This window comes from Mesoplodon bidens (genome assembly GCF_964165515.1).
Source record: "Mesoplodon bidens genome assembly, chromosome: 14".
Lineage (NCBI taxonomy): Eukaryota > Metazoa > Chordata > Mammalia > Artiodactyla > Ziphiidae > Mesoplodon > Mesoplodon bidens.
Genome location: NC_138170.1, coordinates 57,677,862 through 57,699,391, shown reverse-complemented (window position 1 = coordinate 57,699,391; position 21,530 = coordinate 57,677,862). Strand labels below are relative to the sequence as shown.

The window sequence follows — 21,530 nt, the reverse complement described above, 5'->3', positions numbered from 1 at the left end:
AAAACAAAGGCTCAGGAACTCTTTCAGATTAAAAAACAAACAAACAAACAAAACTGAAGAGACCTGGAAACTGAATGCAACACATTATCCCAGATTTTCTTTTTCCTAAAAAGGTATTATTGGGGCAACTGACAAAATCTGAATAAGGTCTGTGGATTAAATAACAGCCCTGTAGCAGCATTAATTTCCTGATTTTGATGATTGTACTGTTATGTAAGGCAATGAATGACATCTCATTGCTCTAACGAAATACACACTCAAGTATTCAGGGGAAGAGGGTATCTTTAAGTGGATAAGATAAGGAAAGATAAAGCAAATGTAGCAAATATTAATATTGAGAAATCTTGATGAAATATTGAAATTCTTTGTACTATTCTTTCAACTTTTCCCCTAAAGTCTGAAATTATGTTAAATAAAAACTATAGGGCTTCCCTGGTGGCACAGTGGTTAAGAATCCCCCTGCCAATTCAGGGGACACGGGTTCGAGCCCTGGTCCGGGAAGATCCCACATGCCACGGAGCAACTAAGCCCATGCGCCACAACCACTGAGCCTGTGCTCTAGAGTCCGCGAGCCACAACTACTGAAGCCCGCACGCCTAGAGCCCGTGCTCCACAACAAGAGAAGCCACTGCAATGAGAAGTCCGTGCACCACAACGAAGAGTAGCCCCCGCTCGCCACAACTAGAGAAAGCCTGCGTGCAGCAACAAAGACCCAATGCAGCCAAAAATAATAAATAAATAAAATAAATTTTAAAAAACTATAAAAACTTAAAATTTGATTTAACATTGAAAATAAATGAATAATGAGCTCTATAGTAGAGAGGCGAACTTTCAAAAAATATTGCTGGAGAACTGGGAATTATTCTAAAAATTCCAGGAAGCATCTGTAAGGCAACATACATAATAGCACAGGCTCTAGGGAGACATAAACCTGGATTTAAATTTGCTCCTCTGTCATACAGCCCTAGGCAAATTACTTAATCTTTCTGTGCTTCTATCCTGTGAGATGGGGATGATAATACCATACCTACTGCACAGCGTTTGTTACTGTGAGGATTAACTAAGACAATGCATATGAAGAGCTTAGTACAGGGTCTGGCACACTGTCCTAAGCAAGTATCCAAAAAGTGGCTGCTGTGACTTTTATCACCATTAGTGTTGCTGTTGCAGTTGTTATGTGGATATGTGAATTTAAGAAAAATAATTCTACCACCTGGAAAAACACTAATAAGAAAGTGGATTCCTGGGACTTCCCTGCTGGTGCAGTGGTTAAGAACCCGCCTGCCAATGCAGGGGACAGGTTTGAGCCCTGGTCCAGGAAGATCCCACATGCCGCAGAGCAACTAAGTCCATGCGCCACAACTACTGAGCCTGTGCTCTAGAGCCCATGAGCCACACAAGAGAAGCCACCGCGATGAGAAGCCCGCGCGCCGCAATGAAGAGTAGCCCCTGCTCGCTGCAGCTAGAGAAAGCCCACGCATAGCAACGAAGACCCAACACGGCTAAAAATAAATAAAAAAATTTTAAAAAAAAGAAAGTGGATTCCTGTTAAGCCAAGTTCTGCACATCATCATTATTTTCTACTGATTTCTGGACCCGCTGGAATTCTGCTGCCAAATTCTCCCCTGTACCTCCTCTGACATAGAAAGCAAACTCAATATGATAGCTGTGTTTCCCCTAGTTTTTAATTTTAAAAGGACCTGTCAGTAACTCAGAGCCTATTAATGTTAGTTATATACATGACACCTATAGACTTTTAAGACTAAATATGTATATATCAAAGATCCAAACTAAACATATAAAAAGGGTTAATTTGTTTACCTGGAGATTGATTTTATTTTATCTTACAAATAATAAATATTTTTCTCCATTTTCTCCAGCAAGTAGGATGGGGATGCTCAAAAGGTTAGAAAGTTGCTTTGTTCCACCAAGTATAAGAACTCTAGGAACAGAACTGGTAAGTTGTGGGGTTTTTTGAACATTAAAAAAATGTTTTCACATAAAAAAATCATTCTGGATGTTTTAGTTTATCATATACAATATTCATTCAGTAAAATATTTACCAAACATTTATGTACAGCTGTACAATGTCTCAAGGTTATAATTAAGAGACAAAGCCTCCTCCATCGAGGATTTTACAGTCTACTGTAGACATAATATTTAAGTTCAAAAAGGCAATTCCTGAACTTTATTTCACTGTACATGAGTAGTAACTGAAAGAAGGTAAGTTTAAGGAAATAATTTTATAAGCTTGCCTCATTCCACAGCCCCCAGAGTATCACAAAGAAAAGTCTAACACCCAAAGCACGTTCAGTATCTCTAGCAGCTCTATGGCATGTGTAAGAGTGTATGTGTGTGTACTGCGGGGAGAAGTGGGGGAGTGGATAGTAAGAGAGAGGATTAAGTCAGTAGACAGTATAAGAAATCAGTTGTTCCATTTGTTTTCTAGAACAAGAAAACATAATAGCTTATTAATTTTATTCATTTTAATTGCACAATACATCAATGTATTTATAACAATTTTAAGTCCCTATTAATAAAAATTACAGCTATTTTAAGTACTTCAAACACATTAAACTACTTAATTTTTACAACAACCCTATGAGGTAGGAACTATTACTGCCCCTACTTTGCAGGAAGGAAAAATAGGTAGAGAGGTTAATAATCTGCCAAGGTCACTCAGTTTACTATGATGGAGTCTCAATTTTAATCAAAGCACTCTGGGTCCAAAGTCCACATTCTTAACCACTATGCTATATGCTCTCTCTTTGACTTCCACTACCCATCGTAGAAACGATTAGGTTTCAAACTAAGCACTTATTTAGTAACTTTAACTTTTCAGTACACAAATGAGAACCAGGCATGGACAAAAAGTACCTTGAGAAGGTAAGAAAGATGACTCAAAGTTCAAAGGAAAGTTCTTCTGATAAGCTCACAGTATATTCACTTTTTCATTAGGTGCAATTCTAACAAATCTGATTGTCCAATCTCCTGGTCAACAGCACAACAGACACAGGAGGCAGACATAAAGGGCTAGACTTCAAAATCAAGAAACATGCCTTACCATTTATCTTAACGTATGTCAGTAAATGTTTACCGACCTAAAGAGAAGCAACTAGGGAATTCCCTGGTGGTCCAGTGGTCAAGACTCCACAAGCTGCTCAGCGTGGCCAAAAAAAAGCAACTAGTGACACGGAGAGATGCGGAAACGGCATTGTCGTTCAGTCACTGTCATTTAGAGCCTTTTTCTGAGAGGCACCACAACATTTCTCTTTGTCATGAGCTGCTGAGGACAACTTATAACTATTGGTTACATTATGATAACTACACTACTCTCAGTATTTTATTTGAGGTGAAATGCATTTGAGAAATATTTACAAACACAATGGTTAGAACAATTTTTGCAATTTAAAGAGGATTTTAGAAAACTCACCTTTATGGAATCCTTTATTTTCCAATGTCATTGAGTATCTTACATTATTGTATCTATCTCTGATATCCAAACAATATGTCATTATCAATCATTATGTTAATCTTCATCAGGTTCTATAAAAAATATTCTTTGCAACAACCGACCTCAGGAACAAGTATTATTTTAAAGGCTAGCTTCAGTGTGGTATTGGCAACAAAATAAATAGGCAATTCCTTAAATTAAAACAGAAAGCCCAGAAGAGAACCAATTATTAATTAATTTATTTATTTTTGCTGTGTTGGGTGTTCGTTTCTGTGCGAGGGCTTTCTCTAGTTGTGGCAAGTAGGGGCCACTCTTCATCGCGGTGCGCGGGCCTCTCACTATCGCGGCCTCTCTTGTTGCGGAGCACAGGCTCCAGACGCGCAGGCTCAGTAGTTGTGGCTCACGGGCCCAGCCGCTCCGCGGCATGTGGGATCTTCCCAGACCAGGGCTTGAACCCGTGTCTCCTGCATTGGCAGGCAGATTCTCAACCACTGCGCCGCCAGGGAAGCCCGGGAACAGAACCAATTATACCAAAGAGCTAGATTTAACTATTTGAGAAAAAAAAAATTAAGTTCGATTTTTACTTCACATCATACATCAAACTAATTCTACATGGATCTAAGATCTAAGTGTTAAAAAAAAAGTACAACGAAAGTCAAAAGTTTATATGTGTATATAAAATATACACATACGTATAAATAAATAGTGGGATTGGCAAGCCTTTCACAGCATAAAGCTTTGACAACCGCGTCCTATAGTTCAAAAGGAAAATGGGCACAATCAGGTAATAACCAATCTTTCCACTATCAATTCCGTCCTCCTACCTGCTTATATACTCATCCTCTGCCTTATCTCCTGTTAAAATGAATCAAGTCTCCTTGCTCTTAGACTTATGCCTTGGATCCTGTCTCTTTTCATTTTCTCAGACTTTATTCCTGGAGTTATCTGCATTAGCTTCTACAACATCTATTTCTTCTTCTCTACTGGTTTATTCTCACTGCACTGGCACAAAACATAACTGAGTATCATGTAGTCTAGAAAAACCTTCCATAAACTCCAGGTCCCACTCCAGCTAATGCCCCATTTCTCTGCTAACCTTTTCAGCCAAAGGCCTTGAGAGGAGAATCTTTCTTGCTATCTTCACTTCCTTTCCTCTCATTCTCTCCTTAACCACTAATCTGATTTATCAAAGTCATCAAAACCAATGCCCAATTCTCAATCCTCATCTTACTCCACATCTCTCAGCATCATCTGACACAGTTTAATCTCCCTCCTGCCTGAAAGACTTTCTTCTAAGGCTTCACTGACAAAACCCTCAGCAGATATTTCTCCTACCTAATTTGTTACCTGTTTTCAAGTTTTCTTTGCTGGGACCTCCTCCTCTAGCGGACCTCTAGTATCGAAATCACCCAGGGTTACAACCCGGGCCATCCTTCTCTATCTCTCCTTTCTTCTCAGGTAACCTCATCTAATCACCCAGGGTTACAACCCGGGCCATCCTTCTCTATCTCTCCTTTCTTCTCAGGTAACCTCATCTACTTCCACGGCTTCATGGACGACCTACATGCTGAGGACCCTCAAATCTGTATGTGTAACCTAACTTCTCCTAAAGCCCTCAAATCTGTATGTGTAACCTAACTTCTCCTAAAGCTCCAGATGCATGTGTCAAACTGCCTATTCAACATCTCCAACTAGATATCTAGCAGATACCTAAAACATACATAATAAATAGAGGATTACTGATTCCATCCACACTTCAAGTCTTCCCCATGTCAGTGAACAGTACCTAAAGTATCACCCAGTTGCTCAGCCCAAAAATCTTCCAAAAGCTTTCCACTGAGCTTCAAGTAAAACCTAACCTCCTTACCACAGTGCCCAAGGCCATCTATAATCTAGTCCCTGACTAGCTTTCCAGCCCCCTTCCACACCCTGTTCCCACTGGCTCACAATGATCCAGCCATACAGACCTTCTCTCTGTCCTCAGCCTTGCAGCACTCATTCTTGTCTCAGAGTCACTGCACTTGCCCTTGACCACCTAGAATGCTCTCCCCACAAGACTGTCACATGACTATTGTCTTCTCATCATTCAAGTCTCAACCCAAATGCCACCTGCTCTGAAGGTCTCCCTTAACCACACTGGCTAAAGTAGCCTCGGGCCACTTTCAACATTACCTTATTTTAGTTCATGAATTATCTTATCTGTTTACATGTTTACTGTCACTTGGAACTAAAATATAAGCTTCTCAAGGGTAAGAGTCTGCCTTATTTACCACTATTTGCCCAGCACCTAGACCAATGCCTGGCACGTAGCAGACAATGAATAAATATTTGTTAAATGGCTGACACAAACAAGCTCTTCATAAAATAAAAATAAAAGGCCAAGAAGTATATGGGGAAAAAAGATACCCAATCACTGGAAGACAGAGAAATGTTAATTAACAGTAAGACATCAGTTTTTGATCAATAGTAAAGGTTTTATTATAATGATACCCTTTTGTGGGCAAAGGTATAGAAAAAAACCCAAAAAACAAAAAATCAAACCCTGGAAATGTCAGGCATAATCCCTAGTATATGTCAAAACTCTTAAAAATGTACATATCCTCTGACCAGCTAATTAATTTATCATGACAAAATAATCATATGTACAAGGACAAAAGATGTCCTCATAGGTACATGATACATAATAAATAGAGGTACATGGTTTATAATTGTAAAAACTTAAGTGTTATAATCATTAGGGACCGATTAAACAGCTATAATTTATATTGCTGAATACTATGCAGCCAACTAAAAAATGGCAGTGTAGAAATACTAACATAGAAAAAATTCATGAAATGCTTTTCAAATGAAAAGAAAATGTAAAAAATAAACACATTTATGGATAAAACACACTCATGTACATATACATGTGTTTGCATCTTTGGTAGGCAATGGCCAGGCCAGCTACAGATCTGAGGACATGGTAAGAAATGGAACACAAAACTACTGAACAGTGTCACCACAAATAACTGCCTTTTCTAAGAAGAGTTACACCACTCGCTGAGTATTGATGATGTCCCTCCGCAAGCCTGATAGCATAAATGGCAGCAAGCCAGGTGTTTTGTGGTCGACAAATCACTCACTGCACGGACTATCAGTCTGGGTCACCTCTGAGGACCTGGGGAAGCACTGGGGAGCTGTGCCCACTCATGGTATTCTTCTCTTACTTATCCTTTGCAATGCTTGTTTACCGGTTCAGCAGTAAGCATGCAAATCAAGCTGATCTCAGTACATTCTTATCCATCTCTGAACTCTGCCCAGCCCTTTGTGGTCTGCGTAGGTAAGTGTGTGTGTCTCTGTGTGTGCAGTATATATGTTAGGTGTTTGTACAGGCATACCTCAGAGATGTTGTGGGTTTAGTTCCAGAAGACTGCAATAAAGCAAGTCACACTAATTTCTTGGTTTCCCAGTACACATGAAAGTTATGTTTACACTAACTGTAGTCTATTAAGCAATAGCATTATATCTAAAAAAAAAAAAGTACATACCTTAATTTAAAAATACTTTATTGCTAAAAAATGCTAACTATCATCTGAGCCTTCGGCAAGTCGTAATCTTTTTGCCATTAACATCACTGATCACAGATGACCATAACAAGTTATACTAATAATGAAAATGTTTGAATTATGAGAATTGCCAAAATGTGACACAGTGACATAAAGTGAGCAAAAGCTACCGGAAAAATGGTGCCAACAGACTTGCTCAATGCAGGATCACCATAAACCTTCAATTTGTAAAAAACACAGTATTTGTGAAGCACAGTAAAGTGAAGCCCAATAAAACTAGGTATGCCTGTACATAAATACACAAAAAAGTCTGGAGAAAATCACTAAAAGTCAAGTGTTTATATAGGTGGCAGAATGATGAATGATGTTTAGCTTCTTCTTCTTGTTTAATTGTATTTTTTAACTTTTATTACAGTGATCAAACATTGTCTTTGCAATTTAAGTTAAAAAACGTTATAGGGCTTCCCTGGTGGCGCAGTGGTTGAGAGTCCGCCTGCCGATGCAGGGGACATGGGTTCGTGCCCCGGTTCGGGAGGATCCCACATGCCGCGGGGCGGCTGGGCCCGTGAGCCATGGCCGCTGAGCCTGCGCGTCCGGAGCCTGTGCTCTGCAACGGGAGAGGCCACAACAGTGAGAGGCCCGTGTACAGCAAAAAAAAAAAAAAAAAAAAAGTTATAGACTGATGCTTAATCAAAGAACAATTGAGAAAATCAAATCTAAATTAAAGCCACAGGAATAAGATTAGAAGCCCCAGTGAGATACTTAGACCAAATTCACACTTAAGTAAACAATTTTGTCCAAATGTCCAAAGAAGTTTTCATCTAGCTTCAGGTTCAAACTGGATATCAGTTATAAAGAAAAATGGGGGGGGAAAAAAAACAACTTTGGATGCAAATTCTTAAAATCATTCCCACTACACTTGACTATTTCAGATTTAGTTTCTGTTTTTCAAAATGTTAAAGACTGGATATCAGAATTGTAATTTAGAAAAATGAGAACATAACACCACCAACAAAGCTGTCCTCTTCCACCACGTGACAAATCAAACCTGAATCTTACCAGTCTTCTAGAACTAACCACTAACTCACAGAAGAACACACTAAATGATCCTATAGGGGGGCAGCTGGCAAAACCCCGACTGAGGGAAAATCCTACAGGACAAATAACCAAGTTTCTTCAAACAAACAAACAAAAGGCAAGGAAAAAGACAAACAGAGATGAAGGCACAAACTATGGATATAAAAGAAATTTGAGACACATCAACTAATTACAATGTGTGAAACTTATTTGTTATTAAGAAGCTATTATTAATATTGTAAGAGACTACAATGGTATTGTGGTTATTTTTTATAACTGTATTAAGGCATATTTTAAAATCATGTAATTCATCCATATCAAATGCATAATTCAATGATTTTTTTTAGTAAATTCACCAAGTAAGTTCACTATAAATCAGTTTTAGAATATTTTAACTTTTATTACAGTGATCCAATAAGATCCCTCATGCCCATTAACTATTAATCCTCCCGCCACATACATCAGCCCACGAATCCACTTTCTGACTCCGTAGATTTGCCTTTTCTAAACATTTCACATAAATGGAATCATATAATATGTAGTCTCTTTTGTCTGGCTTCTTTCACTTTACATGTTTTCAAGGTTCATTTAAGTCACAGCATGTATCAAGTTTGTTTCTTTTTATTGCTGAATAGTATTCCATTGTATGGACACATTTTGTCTATTCATTTACCAGTTGATGGGCAGTTAGGTTGTTTCCAGCTTCTGTCTATTATGAGTAACACTGCTGTGAACATTTGTGTGTGAAAGTTGCTGTGTGGGTAGATACACAAGAGTGGAATTGCTATGTCATTATGGCAAATTAAGAAACTTTTAAAGTGCTTTAGATATATTAGCTTATTTAATCCTTACAACAACCTTAAGAGGAAGTTACTATTATTATCCCCATTTTAGGGATGAGGAAACAGAGGTCCATCCGAAAAGCTTAAGCAATGTGGTCAAGCCACACTAGAATCAAAGTGGTCTGGCTTTGGAGTCTGTGCACTTAACCACTATGCCATATACTTCAAGCTCACCAACAAGTTAAACATTTCTCACAGGATATAAACAAATTAAAACAAAGAAATTAAACAGAAAAATTCAGGGGGAATTCCTTGGCGGTCCAATGGTTAGGACTCTGGGTTCCACTGCAGGGGGCCTGGGTTCAATCCCTGGTCGGGGAACTAAGATCCTGCAAGCCACACACGCAACCCAAAAAAAAAATTCAGGTGACTTCTATGAACACACAAGTAGGGAATCCAATGTAAACTAAATTTAAGTGTATATCTAATAACATATATGGTAGTAACTCTTGTTATCTGAGTGGCAGAATAGGAATAAGCTTTTTTCTTTTTATTTAATTGTGTTTTCTTTTATTACAATGATCTATATATACAAGGCAGTGTTCAAGATGAACATAACACAAAAAATTCACTAATCAGTAAACAAATGACTTGATGAACAATAAGATTTTAAGTTCCTAATTTTTTAAAGGAAATTTTAAGATGTCCTGAATGTGTACTATGCACTGACGCTAAGTTGAGTGCTGTGGACATAAATTCGATTAAAACTTAGGAACAAAGAAAGGCAACTCTGGAAGCACAGCTGTGGTAAGTGTTATTCCAGAGCTATTCCTGCAGGAGTCATCTTAGTCAGGGCAGGGGTCAGGGGAGGAAGGCTTCCTGAAAGAGGAGGCACTAAACTGATCTGAGGGAATGATGTATGTACATACTGCTACCAGTTAGAGACTACTTCATCAATAACATAGCCACTTCTTGATGATTAAAAATGGAGGCCCTGCTTCAAATGTCAAACTTTTCATTTCTTTCTTAACCTCAGATTTTGTCAATTTCAAATTTCCACTAGACAACAGGAGATTCAGAGAACAGAAAAAGCTTCGTCATGTGATGCTAGAATATAATTAGAATATAAAAAATCTGTAAATACCTGTAACTTAAAAAGTATTTTTTTAATTCATTATATTTGAGTGTGGTTTGATCACAGTCAGTCAACACATCCTTCAAACTTCATCTTAATAGCACTTCTAAAAAGTCTACTGATGATCTAAATCAGGGGTGGGCAAACTACAGGCGCAGGTTTGCTCAGAATGGTTTTTCAGCAAAAAATGGTTTTTATAGTTTAGGAGGATGAAAGGAGAGAGAGACTGTATACAGAGACTACCTGTGGCCCAAAAAGCCTAAAATATTTTACTATCTCAACTTTCATAGAAAAAGTTGCCTACACTTGAAAAAAAGAAAAATTACTGGATGTATTTGTGCCCATACTGAAAGGCACCCTCAGAAAGGCACTATCATCAACATGGAACTCAGTCTAGACACTAGTACACTTACTTACTTACGGTGGGAGGGAGAAAAAGAGGGAAGGGTATGTAGTTAGTTCAGAAAGACATGGGTTTTGCAGGAAGTGGGGGGAATTCAGGGATAGAATACAGTTGAAGCAGACGAAAAATATGGAGCAGTCCTAGGGGTTTGACAAACTACAAAGGTGGAAGGTAGCTATTACAATATTAACGACCTGTGAAATGTGAGAGCTACGTTTATTGAGGAAACTGAGAGTCAGAGCTTAAGTTACCTGCCCAAGTTCACAGAGCAAGAGAGTGGGACACGAAGAGCTGGACTACAACCACCAAATTTCAGTCCCATTCTTTCCACTGAGTCACACTGCCCCTCATCACTGGACAGTGTTAACCTGGAAATACACCACTAATGATGTGTGACAAGGGAGCTCAACTGCATCCAGAAGGAACAAAGTCTCCTCAGGAGCTCCCCTCCCTCCCGCAATTATTAGTTACTTTTCAGGGAAGAACTGGGCAACACGTCTACAGGTCTCAAAGAGGTGAAGGAAAGAGGAGACACCAGGCCTATTTGCCAGACGTTGGGAACAACAAGAGAAGGTTGACCAAACATCATTAAAACAATCCTGAAAGCTATCCAGTGGCTGAGAGCAATAAGAAACACCAAATTTCAATGAATTTACCTGGTTCCAATTTTATTACTTTAATTGCTGCCAATTCACCGGTGTTAACATTCCGTGCCTAAAAGAGAAGAAAAGATAATTGTGAAAAAAGCTTTCATAAAAACTTCATAAAATGCCATTTTAGCTTTTATTTATTTTCAATTATTCAGAAAAGTTTTTTAAAGCAAGAACTGCAAAAGTGATTTGTATTTACAAAACAAACAGTATATCCTTCAAAATGAATTTCAACATTAATCTATGTATAAATTTAATAATGGTGATAATAATATTGGTAACAGAAGCACAGACCTTAGTATACATCAGGCACTATTCTAAGTGTTTTTATATTAATTCTTTTAATCCTTACAACAATCTTATGAGGTAGGTACTAATATTATTCCCGTGTTGCAGATGAGGAATCTGAAGCACCAAGAAGTTAAAGAACTTGCCAAGGCCATCTAGCTAGTAAGTGACAGTGCTGGCTGGGTGGGATTCTAACCCAGGCAGTCTAACTCTAAGAGTCTGAGCTTTTTTAAGCATTACATTCTATTACCATTCATTCAAAGGTTTGTTAAAATTTTGAATTAACTAGCTTTAAACTTGTAAATTTAAAAACTTCATAACATGAAAAGCAAGCACCATTTTTTAACTGTAAAAACAACCTCCCTGCATCTGTTTAAACACACCTGATAGTACAATGAGATAAGTGCAGTTAATACAAACCAAATATATTTTTACAAGCCACATATTAAAAATAAAAATCAGGGCTTCCCTGGTGGCGCAGTGGTTGAGAGTCCGCCTGCCGATGCAGGGGACACGGGTTCGTGCCCCTATCCCGGAAGATCCCACATGCCGCGGAGCGGCTGGGCCCGCGAGCCATGGCCGCGGAGCCTGTGTGTCCGGAGCCTGTTCTCCGCAACGGGAGAGGCCACAGCAGTGAGAGGCCCGCGTACAGCAAAAAAAAATAAAAATAAAAATAAAAATCATTAAAAAAATCAATCCATAATATTAGATTGTTGGTGTTTACAGCTGTAATTATGTATAAATACGCAGAAATTATCTTTTCAATTTGTATAAAAATGGCAGTTATTTTTGTCAATTAAAAATGTTTTATAACTGAATCAGAATTTTCAAAATAATATTTTAAACTGTGAACTGAAACTTAATAAACTGATTTTCATATCAACCAATGAAGACCAATATATGCAATTCCCTGATCACAGAAAAATTCATTCATGTGATGAGAATAATACTTAGTTGTAACACTTCTTATTAATGGATTGGTAAAGATCAGTGAATCACCCACAAGGGGTGATAACAGCATTAACATTGGAATCCTTCTAAGAATACTGGAGCATTAAAAAAAAAAATCAGTTTCTAAGAAGATATATATGGGACACAGTCACTGCTGAAATATAAAATTTAACCTTTAAACTCAAAGAAGAACAAAGGTATTAAAAATATAAATTAAGAAAACATTAAAATAAAATTTTCAGGGAAAATTCATTCCTTTTGAAAAAAAATCCTCATGACTAATAAACACTTAGGATGCCAACTTATTACAGGCAGTTCAAAACAGATTTCAACATTTATTTCAAACTAACTTAATTTCCATTATATGAGACAGACAGTTCAAATAGTGCCACATAAGTATTTATTCCCTTCCCTAGGATGAGAAGGTACACACACACACACAGGCACACACACACACACACACACGGAATAGAAATTCTGGGAGCATTTTCTAAGGAGGATGAGGCAGAGTATACCTGTAAAATATTCAGGATATCACATCAACGTTAGTCATAAATCTTCTCAAACACTCTCAGAACGCGTTGCCTTTCCTCACACTGAGATATCTCTTCCCTGTTAGGCTCCTACTTGATACTCTGTCCGTTAACCCCCATCTTTTTTAGCACTTCTCCAAATAAAATAAGACAAGACATACTACTCTCTCCAATTCTCAATTCTCCATTTAAAAATCTTGCTATAGTTTTGTTTTCTGTTTATTGAAAATAAACTCAAGAGTATGCACTAGCAAAAAATATGAACTCAAAGAAAGCTAGGGTGATTACTTTTACAGCTGAAACTCTGTTCCCAGCTTACCACAAGAGGGCACGATCTCTACTGACAACACAAGTTACACAAAGTGTCCAAAATGGCTGCAGTACACAATGTACTCTTCTAAAAATAGACTTATTAATGGTTACACCAGCACATATTTAACAGAAAAACTATGACAGTAAACTAGTGATAACTAGTTTACTAAAGTCAATTATTTACTATAGGCTTGACTTATGAATACAATTTTTCAAAATTTAAATCAGTCTAGGATTTTCTAAAGGATAAAAAGTTTTAAAATATTGGAATTCTCCAATATGTAACTTATTTGACAGACAAGATAATTCACAAAAAGGGAAGAAGAATAACAAAAAACCCTCAGTAAACCTGAATTTCTGAGCTTTTTCCCCATCAAAATCCTTACGTTTATTAATGGAAGGTGTTTAAAGCATTATGGCTCATCAAGAATCTTGGTCCTCTGGCTAAAATAAGTCATATTTTGCTGTCTCTAAACTAACAGCAGCCAAAGTTACACACAGGTAAATTTAAAAATCAATATTAACTCTAATACTCTGTACCTGCTATTCTTCTTTCAATCACCTAGAGAAACTGATTAGGATAAAAATGAGAGCAAGGTGAATATTATAAAATATTACCGTGTATAAATTTCAAAATTTCTAGATCAGTATCAGTAACCTAAAATTTACAGATCTGCCCAGGGCAGAAAACTGAGGATACGTATTTCTCAGCTTCTAGACCCAGTCTTCTGCCACATCGTTGATTTGACCACCATTCTCACATGCTCTGAAAGTGATGTTCAGATCACGTTGTTCTTGAGTTTAAAACTCTTCAGGAGTACACACCATTGCTTTAAAGGCACAAATTCAAATTCCTATCAGAGAATTTAAATTACTTACTAAATACAGCACTTTTTATAACAGCTTTATTGGGATATAATTCACACACCATAAGGTTCACCCTTTTAATATGTAAAATGCAGCGGTTTCTAGTATATTCACGTAATTATGTAACCATTATTCCTCTCTAAATTTGAAACATTTTCATCGCTCCAGAAAGAAACCCCCAGACCCATTAGCAGTCACTCCCCTACTCCTCCCCCTCCCAGACCCTGACAACTAGTACTGGTCTACTTTCTGTCTCTATTGATTTGACTATTCTGGATATTTCATATAAATGTAATCATACAAAATGTGGTCCCTTGTGACTAGCTTCTTTCACTGAGCATAAGGTTTTCAGGTTCATCCATGTTGCAGCACATATCAGTACTTTATTCCTTTTGTTGCTGAACAATATTTCATTGCATGGCAATTCCACATTTGTTTACCCTTTTATCAGTTGAAGGATATTTGGGGTGTTTCCATTTTGGGCTATTATGATCAATGCTTTTATGAACACTGTGTGGACCTATGTTTTCAATTCTGTTGGATACAGACCTAACAGTGGAATTGCTGAATCACACGGTAACTGTATGATTAGCTTTTTGAAGAACTGTCAAACTTTTTTCCAAAGTGGCTGCACCATTTTATATTATCGCCAGCAATGTATGAGGATTCCAATTTCTCTACATCCATGCCAATATTTATTATTACCTGGCTTTTTAACTTTTGTTTTCTTAGTGAATGTGAAGTACTATCTCTTTGTGGTTTGACTTAAAACTCACTAATGGCTAACAATCTTGAGCATCTTTTCATATGCTGGTTCGTCATTTGAATTTCTTTGGAAAAATGTGTATCCAATTCTTTGCTCATTTTTAATTGTCAATTTTATTGCTGACTTGTAAGAGTTCTTTATTAATCTTGATATGTCTCTTATTGGTTACATGACTTGTAAAGATTTAATCCCACTCTGAGCTGTCTTCGTTTTCTTGATGGTGTTCTTTGAAGCACAAAACTTTTAAATTTTGATGAAGTCCGACTTACCTATTTTTAGTTACTTGTGTTTTGAGTATTATAGCTGAAAAACCACTGCCTGGAACCCAAGGTCACAAAGATTTTTTTCCCTATGTTATTTTCTAAGAGTTTTACAGTTTAGGTCTTCCATTTAGGTCTCTGATCCATTTTGAGTGACTTTTTATATGGTGTCAGGCAGGGCTCAAATTTCACTCCTTTGCATGTGGATAGCCAATTGTGAAATACAACATTTTAACTGTAAAACCATTCACTACCTGGCCCCTGTCTATATTTCCAGTCATTCCTTAATTTGCACTTTATGCTCTAGCCAAACTAAACAACTGGCCATCTCCAATGCTATCCACACTTTTTGCCCTTTGGCACTTAATGCCTAGACAAACGCTTTCCCTAACTCCCTCCCCTGGCCTAACTTCTAGATGTCTTTTAAAGCTCAACTTAGGTTATTATCACTTCCCACAAGAATTTTCCTGATTCCCTCTCAAGTTTAGGCACCGCACCCCCCCCCCACACACACACTCCCACAGATCCTCAGTAACCTTTCTCAAATGGGAGTGGACCTGGTGAGAAAAATCCTGCAGATCTAGAGCTGATCTCAATTTTAGAGGCGCTCTTGGAAACTATTACATTTCAAAGCTGTCCCAAAATTCAGTTTGATTCAGTCAGCCTTTTAGAAGCCATTCATATTAGCATTAATTTGGGAAAAGGGTTTTCTGAGATGATTTCATGCAAACTGCTGAGTTATCTCCAACTATCAGAAAAGTATTCCTTGAGTGAGGGAATGGGAGTAAACAACATAATCAAGAATGGATCATTAAGCAGCCAAAAAAAAAAAGTGCTATGTGTTAAATAAAGTGAGTTAACTAACTATCAATAACAAATCTGATCATCTACGATATACCAAGCACCTTCTGGCATTCAAAGCTTACTATTCAGAAGGGGCTGTCCAACGTGAATATGAAGAAAGGTTCTGAAATGGGAGTGAAAAAATGCAAAGTTTAGTGCTGGCTCTGCCAGTAACAAGCAATGGGATCTGAGCAAGTACTTTCCTTGTGTCTTCTCCCCCCAGTTTAAAAATAAGAAAGTGAAAAAAGACTATTTCTAAGAAGGTTCCTTCTAATTCTGAAAGCCAATGTTTACATCAAATAATTTAACTCTAAATTAACAGATTCCAAATACTGAACCAGCTGGCTGGTTATACAAGAATCATATGAGGAGTTTAAAAACAAAACAATAAAAACACTGCCACTGATTTTTGAATCAACAGATTTAGGATGAGACACAGGAATCTGTATTTAAAGCTACTGAAGTGCTGCTTCTGGTGCTCAGCCAGGTCTGGGCACCTGGTCCAAGGCACTGTGCCATGTGAATTTTATAAAATATAAGTACCAACTTTTAAGTCTGAAAGGGGTGTTACAGGGATGGCTTTATGAAGGAGATACCACTTAAGCAGAGGTTTGAGAGATGGGCTGGATTACAACAAACACAGAAGAGGGATGGGAAAGAGGGCATAGAAAGAAAAGCATGAACAAAGGCACAGCGACAGAAAACAGGCTATTTTGAGTGTACTGGGCCGGCCAAACCTCAGGGTGCCTCCCATATAAATACTCATTTCAGAGAAAAATGGCTAACCCACAGCCCCTGCTGAAGGAATAGTTTTGTTTGCTTTTCCACAGTTTCTTGGACTAGGTATGAGCCTACTACAAAGGCAACCACTTCATAGGAAGACTGATAGCCAGGGTGATGTACATTCCTGGTTTGCCCAGGACATTTGCGGGTTATGCCAACTGTCCTAGCAGAATTATTAACAATGCCCACTTTCACTCTCAAATTTATAATTAAAATTTTATTTAACTTGGATGGTAAATTATAAGGTCACTCTACCAATAAACCGTGAGCTGACATGAAAAAGGAAATAGGCCAATCAGATTCTCGAAAATAGGGGTCAGCAAACGTGCCAGTTTTTGTAAATGAAGTTTTACCGAAACACAGCCATGTTCATCTGGTTAAGTATTGTCTATGGCTGCTTTCACAATACAACAGTAGAGTTGAGCAGCTGAGATAGAGACCATGTGGCCCACAAAACCTGAAGTATTTACTATCTGGCCCTTTACAGAAAAAACTGGCAGACCCCCACTCTAAAACAGCACTATCCAATAGAACCTTCTGTATTAATGGAAATGTTCTATGCCTGCGCTGTCCACTACTGTAGCCCCATGCCACATGGAGCTACTGATCAACTGAAATGTGGCTAATACAACTGAAGAACTGAACTGTATTTAATTATTTGTGTATGCAATATTTAAATTGGAAAGGCTTTAAATGTTTTTGAGATTTTAAATATTTAAAAATTTGAGATATAATTGACATATAACATAGTATTAGTTTTAGGTGTACAACATAATGATTTGATATACGTGTATATTACTAAATGATTACCACAACAAGTTTAGTTAACATCCATCATCACACATAGCTACAAATTTTTTCTTGTGATGAGAACTTTTAAGATCTATTCTCTTAGCATCTTTCAAATATACAGTACAGTATTGTTAACTATAGTCACCATGCTGTACATTACATCCCCAAGACTCGTTTAGCTTTAACTGGAAAACAATCAACTTTTAAAAATATAGTTCTAGTAGTTTTAACACATGCATAGATTTGCATAAAATGAGTTAACAACCATCTGGAAACAGAAAAGTTCCATCACTGCAAAACCTCCCTTGAAAGTTACATTCTCCCTTCAGCCCAACCTCTGGCAACTACTGATTTGTTCTTTGCCACTAGTTTCGTCTTTTCAAGAATTTCATGTAAATTAAATCATCATATATCTTTTTGAGACTATTTTCTTTCACCAAGTTGCTGCATGTATCACTAGTTTATTCCTTTTTATTGTTACACAGTATTCCATTGTATGGATATACCACAGTTTATTCACTACCATTGGAAGGACATATTGGCTGTTTTCAGTTTTAGGTAAATGTGAATTGAGCTGCTACAAACATCTATGTAGAGATTATAAAAATACCTTGGAGAGGGACTGGGCCATATAGTAGGTATATGTATAATCTTTAAAGAAACTGTCCAGTTCTTTCTAGAGTGGCTGTACCATTGTTCACTTCCAGCAGCAATGTATGAGAGCTCCAGTTCTTCCAGAACTTCCTTGCTAGAAGTTGGGATTGTACTTTTTAGCCATTTCTAACAGGTAGGTGATGGTATCTTATGGTGGTTTTAGTCTGCATTTCCTTAATGGCTAATGACATTGAACATCTATTCATGTGCTTATTTGCCATCCTTTGGTGAAGTGTCTTCTATCTTTTGTCCATGTTTTAATTGGGATGCTTATTTTCTTATTGTTGAGTTTTGAGAGTTCTTTATATATTCTAGATACAAGTTCTTTTTCAGGCATATGATTTGCAAATATTTTTTCCCAGTCTGTATCTTGTCTTTTCATTCTCTTAACAGTGTCTTTTGCAGAGCATTATGGACTGAATTGTGTGCCCTGGAAATCCGTGCGTTGGAGTCCTAAGCCCCAGTACCTTAGAATGTAACTGCATTTGGAGACACGGCCTTTAAAGAGGTAATTAAGGTTAAATGAAGCCATACGGATGGGCTCTAATCCAATAGGACCAGTGTTCTTATAAGAGGAAGGGACCAGAGTTGTGTGTGCACAGAGAAAAGGCCATGTGAGAACACAGCAAGAAGGCAACCACCTACAACCCAAGGAGAGGCCTCAGGAGACACCAACCCTAACAACACCTTAATCTTGGACTTCCAGTCTCCAGAACTGTGAGAAAATAAAATTTCAATTGTTTACGCCACCCAGTCTGTGGTATTTTGCTATGGCAGACCTAGCAAACTAACACACTGAGCAAAAGTTTTTACCTTTGATGAAGTCCAATTTATCAACTGTTTTCTTTTATGAATTATGCTTTTGGTATCATGTCCAAGACCTTACTTAACCTCAAGTCATAAAGATTTTTCCCTATGCCTTCTTCTAAAAGAAGAAGTTTTACATTTAGATTTATGATATATTTGAGTTAATTTTTGTTTAAGTTAATTTTGTTTTATGAAGTTTAGGTCAGTGTTCCTCCCTTTTTTTGTTTTTTGCATGTATATGTCCAACTCTTCCAATACTATTTGTTGAAAAGACTTTCTTCCATTGAATTGCCTTTCATCTTTGTTAAAATCAATTGGCCATATTTGTGTGGGTCTATTTCTGGATTCTATGTTGATCCATAGATCTTGTGTCTATTCCCTACCCATACCACACACAATCCTGATTACTACAGCTTTACAGTTAAGTCTTAAAAATGAGATATTGTGATTCCTCCAACTTTATTTTTCTTTTTCGAAGTTCCTTTAGCTATTCTAGGTCCTCTGCCTTTTCACAGAAATTTTAGAATCGCCTTGTCTATATTTAATTTTTAAAAAACCTGCTGAGATTCTGATTGTAATTATAGATCAATTTGTGGAGAGCTGACACCTTTACTATTCAGAATCTTTCAATCCATGAACACTACCCTCTATTTAGGTTTTCTCTGATATCTTTCATGAATGTTTTATAAAAACATTATCAGCATATAGATCCTACATATTATGTATTTTCAGCACATAGATCCTACACATTTTAATTTTAAAAGCAGTGTGTGGCCAGTGACAACTGTATTAGACATCACAGCTCTAAGAAGTTTGAACCACCATGCAATATAACCCAGTGTGTAAATGATGCCATAAAGTTGTGCCACTGTCTTAGCAAGTAGGACCTTGGGCAAATAAAGATTTGAAGAAACAGGAAAGATACAGTGAGGAGACAGACAATAAAGAGCAGAGAACAGAACAAATGCACAGAAAAAAATAAGAGACCATGAGAAAGAAACATATCTCCAAAGCTGCCTTGAGTTCCTGACAGCTTTCCAGTTCCCTATCACATGTATCTTCACAATAGCCTCTCTTTTCTTGAATTAACTTGAATGGCTCTTTGTTTCTTAAAAACAGATGATTAAAGATCTAAATTTCTAGGACTGTATGATGCTAATTTCAAAAAAGAAAAAAAACAGATTGAGACTACCATACTAACTTTTAAAAAAGATGCACTTAACAGCTAATGATTGTATATAGACATGGAAAATAATCTATGACTGATAAAAGACAAACAGCAACAAGTTATATTTCAAAGTTTATTTTTTAAGTTGTTTGGAATTCAAGTTGGACTTGTTCCATATCAATAACACTTTTTTTTTTTTTTTTTGGCGGTACGCGGGCCTCTCACTGTTGTGGCCTCTCCCGTTGCGGAGCACAGGCTCCGGACGCGCAGGCTCAGCAGCCATGGCTCACGGGCCCAGCCGCTCCGCGGCATGTGGGATCCTCCCAGACTGGGGCACGAACCCGTGTCCCCTGCATCGGCAGGCGGACTCTCAACCACTGCGCCACCAGGGAAGCCCCCTCAATAACACTTTTAAATGGTAATTGGCAGACCACAAATATCAAATGAACTAATAATATGGATAAAACTTAATAGTGGTATTAAGTTTGGGAAAACATAAGGGACCATGTAACCACATTCCCACTTCCCACTACAGAAGTGATGGAAGCAGCATCTCTAACCCAAAGGTGCTCAAACTCCAGTATGTATAAAAATCACCTGAGGTTTTGCTTTTGGAAATATGTAAGACTATATATAAAAGTCCTTCCCATTACAAATACCTAGATACGGCAGATAAGATAGAACAAGTACTCTTTTAAATGCACTGCTGGACACACAAGGAAAGAAATCCACAGGAAGCGAAAACAAAGAGAAAAGTCATTCGCTCAAAAAGTATCTGTTGAATGCATTTAATGAAGGAAATCAGAGTGGTAAGCAAGAGCTAAAGCCACGACCTTAGCTTAAACTTAGAATCTAGAGACTTAAACTTTGATTTTTATTGGATGTAGTGAAAGCTGGAATTGAGACCACTGCATAAAACCAACAATGCCCCTGAACGGCCACACCTCTCAGTGAACAGAGGGGAAGAAGGGGGTGTCTGTCCATTGACAAAATGATTGAATAAAAAAACAACTGCTTGAATCACTAGAATGAAGGGGGGTTCCCTGAAAATTCAAATTCATAATTACAGCCTATTCTTAGTTGAGTATAAATTTATGCTTCTTGCAAGGACCAGGAACCTCAAGCCAAGAAATGAATTTAAGCTGTTTCTGGGTTGGTGGTAATGAAAGGCACCTGACAGAAAGAGAAGCAAATTTTCTGTAGAGAAATGCACCTTCAATCCATGCCCCAGGAGATTCCTAAATTACTTTAGCCAAATATGAAATTAAAACAAAATTATCAAACCACAAGGAAACAAACTACAAGAGCAACAAAAGTTATAAACAACAGAATTAAATTTGCAGGAAGTTCAAATTTTGGAATTAACAGATACATAATATAAAATTACAGTTAAGTATGCTTTAAAAGTTTACAGGACTAAAGGAAAGTATTAAATACATGGACCAGAAACAAGAGGCTAA

The 21,530-nt window shown here is 37.4% G+C and overlaps 1 protein-coding gene across 2 annotated transcripts in view; it reads right to left on the bottom strand.

The window, feature by feature from the left end:
• MAP4K3 (mitogen-activated protein kinase kinase kinase kinase 3) overlaps positions 1–21,530 on the bottom strand; it is a 202,088-nt gene that overhangs the window by 127,390 nt on the left and 53,168 nt on the right. For both annotated transcript variants that reach the window (XM_081253508.1, XM_081253509.1), the window contains exon 2: positions 11,053–11,110. In XM_081253508.1, coding sequence (XP_081109634.1) covers positions 11,053–11,110 — 58 coding nt within the window. The remainder of the gene's footprint in view (positions 1–11,052; positions 11,111–21,530) is intronic.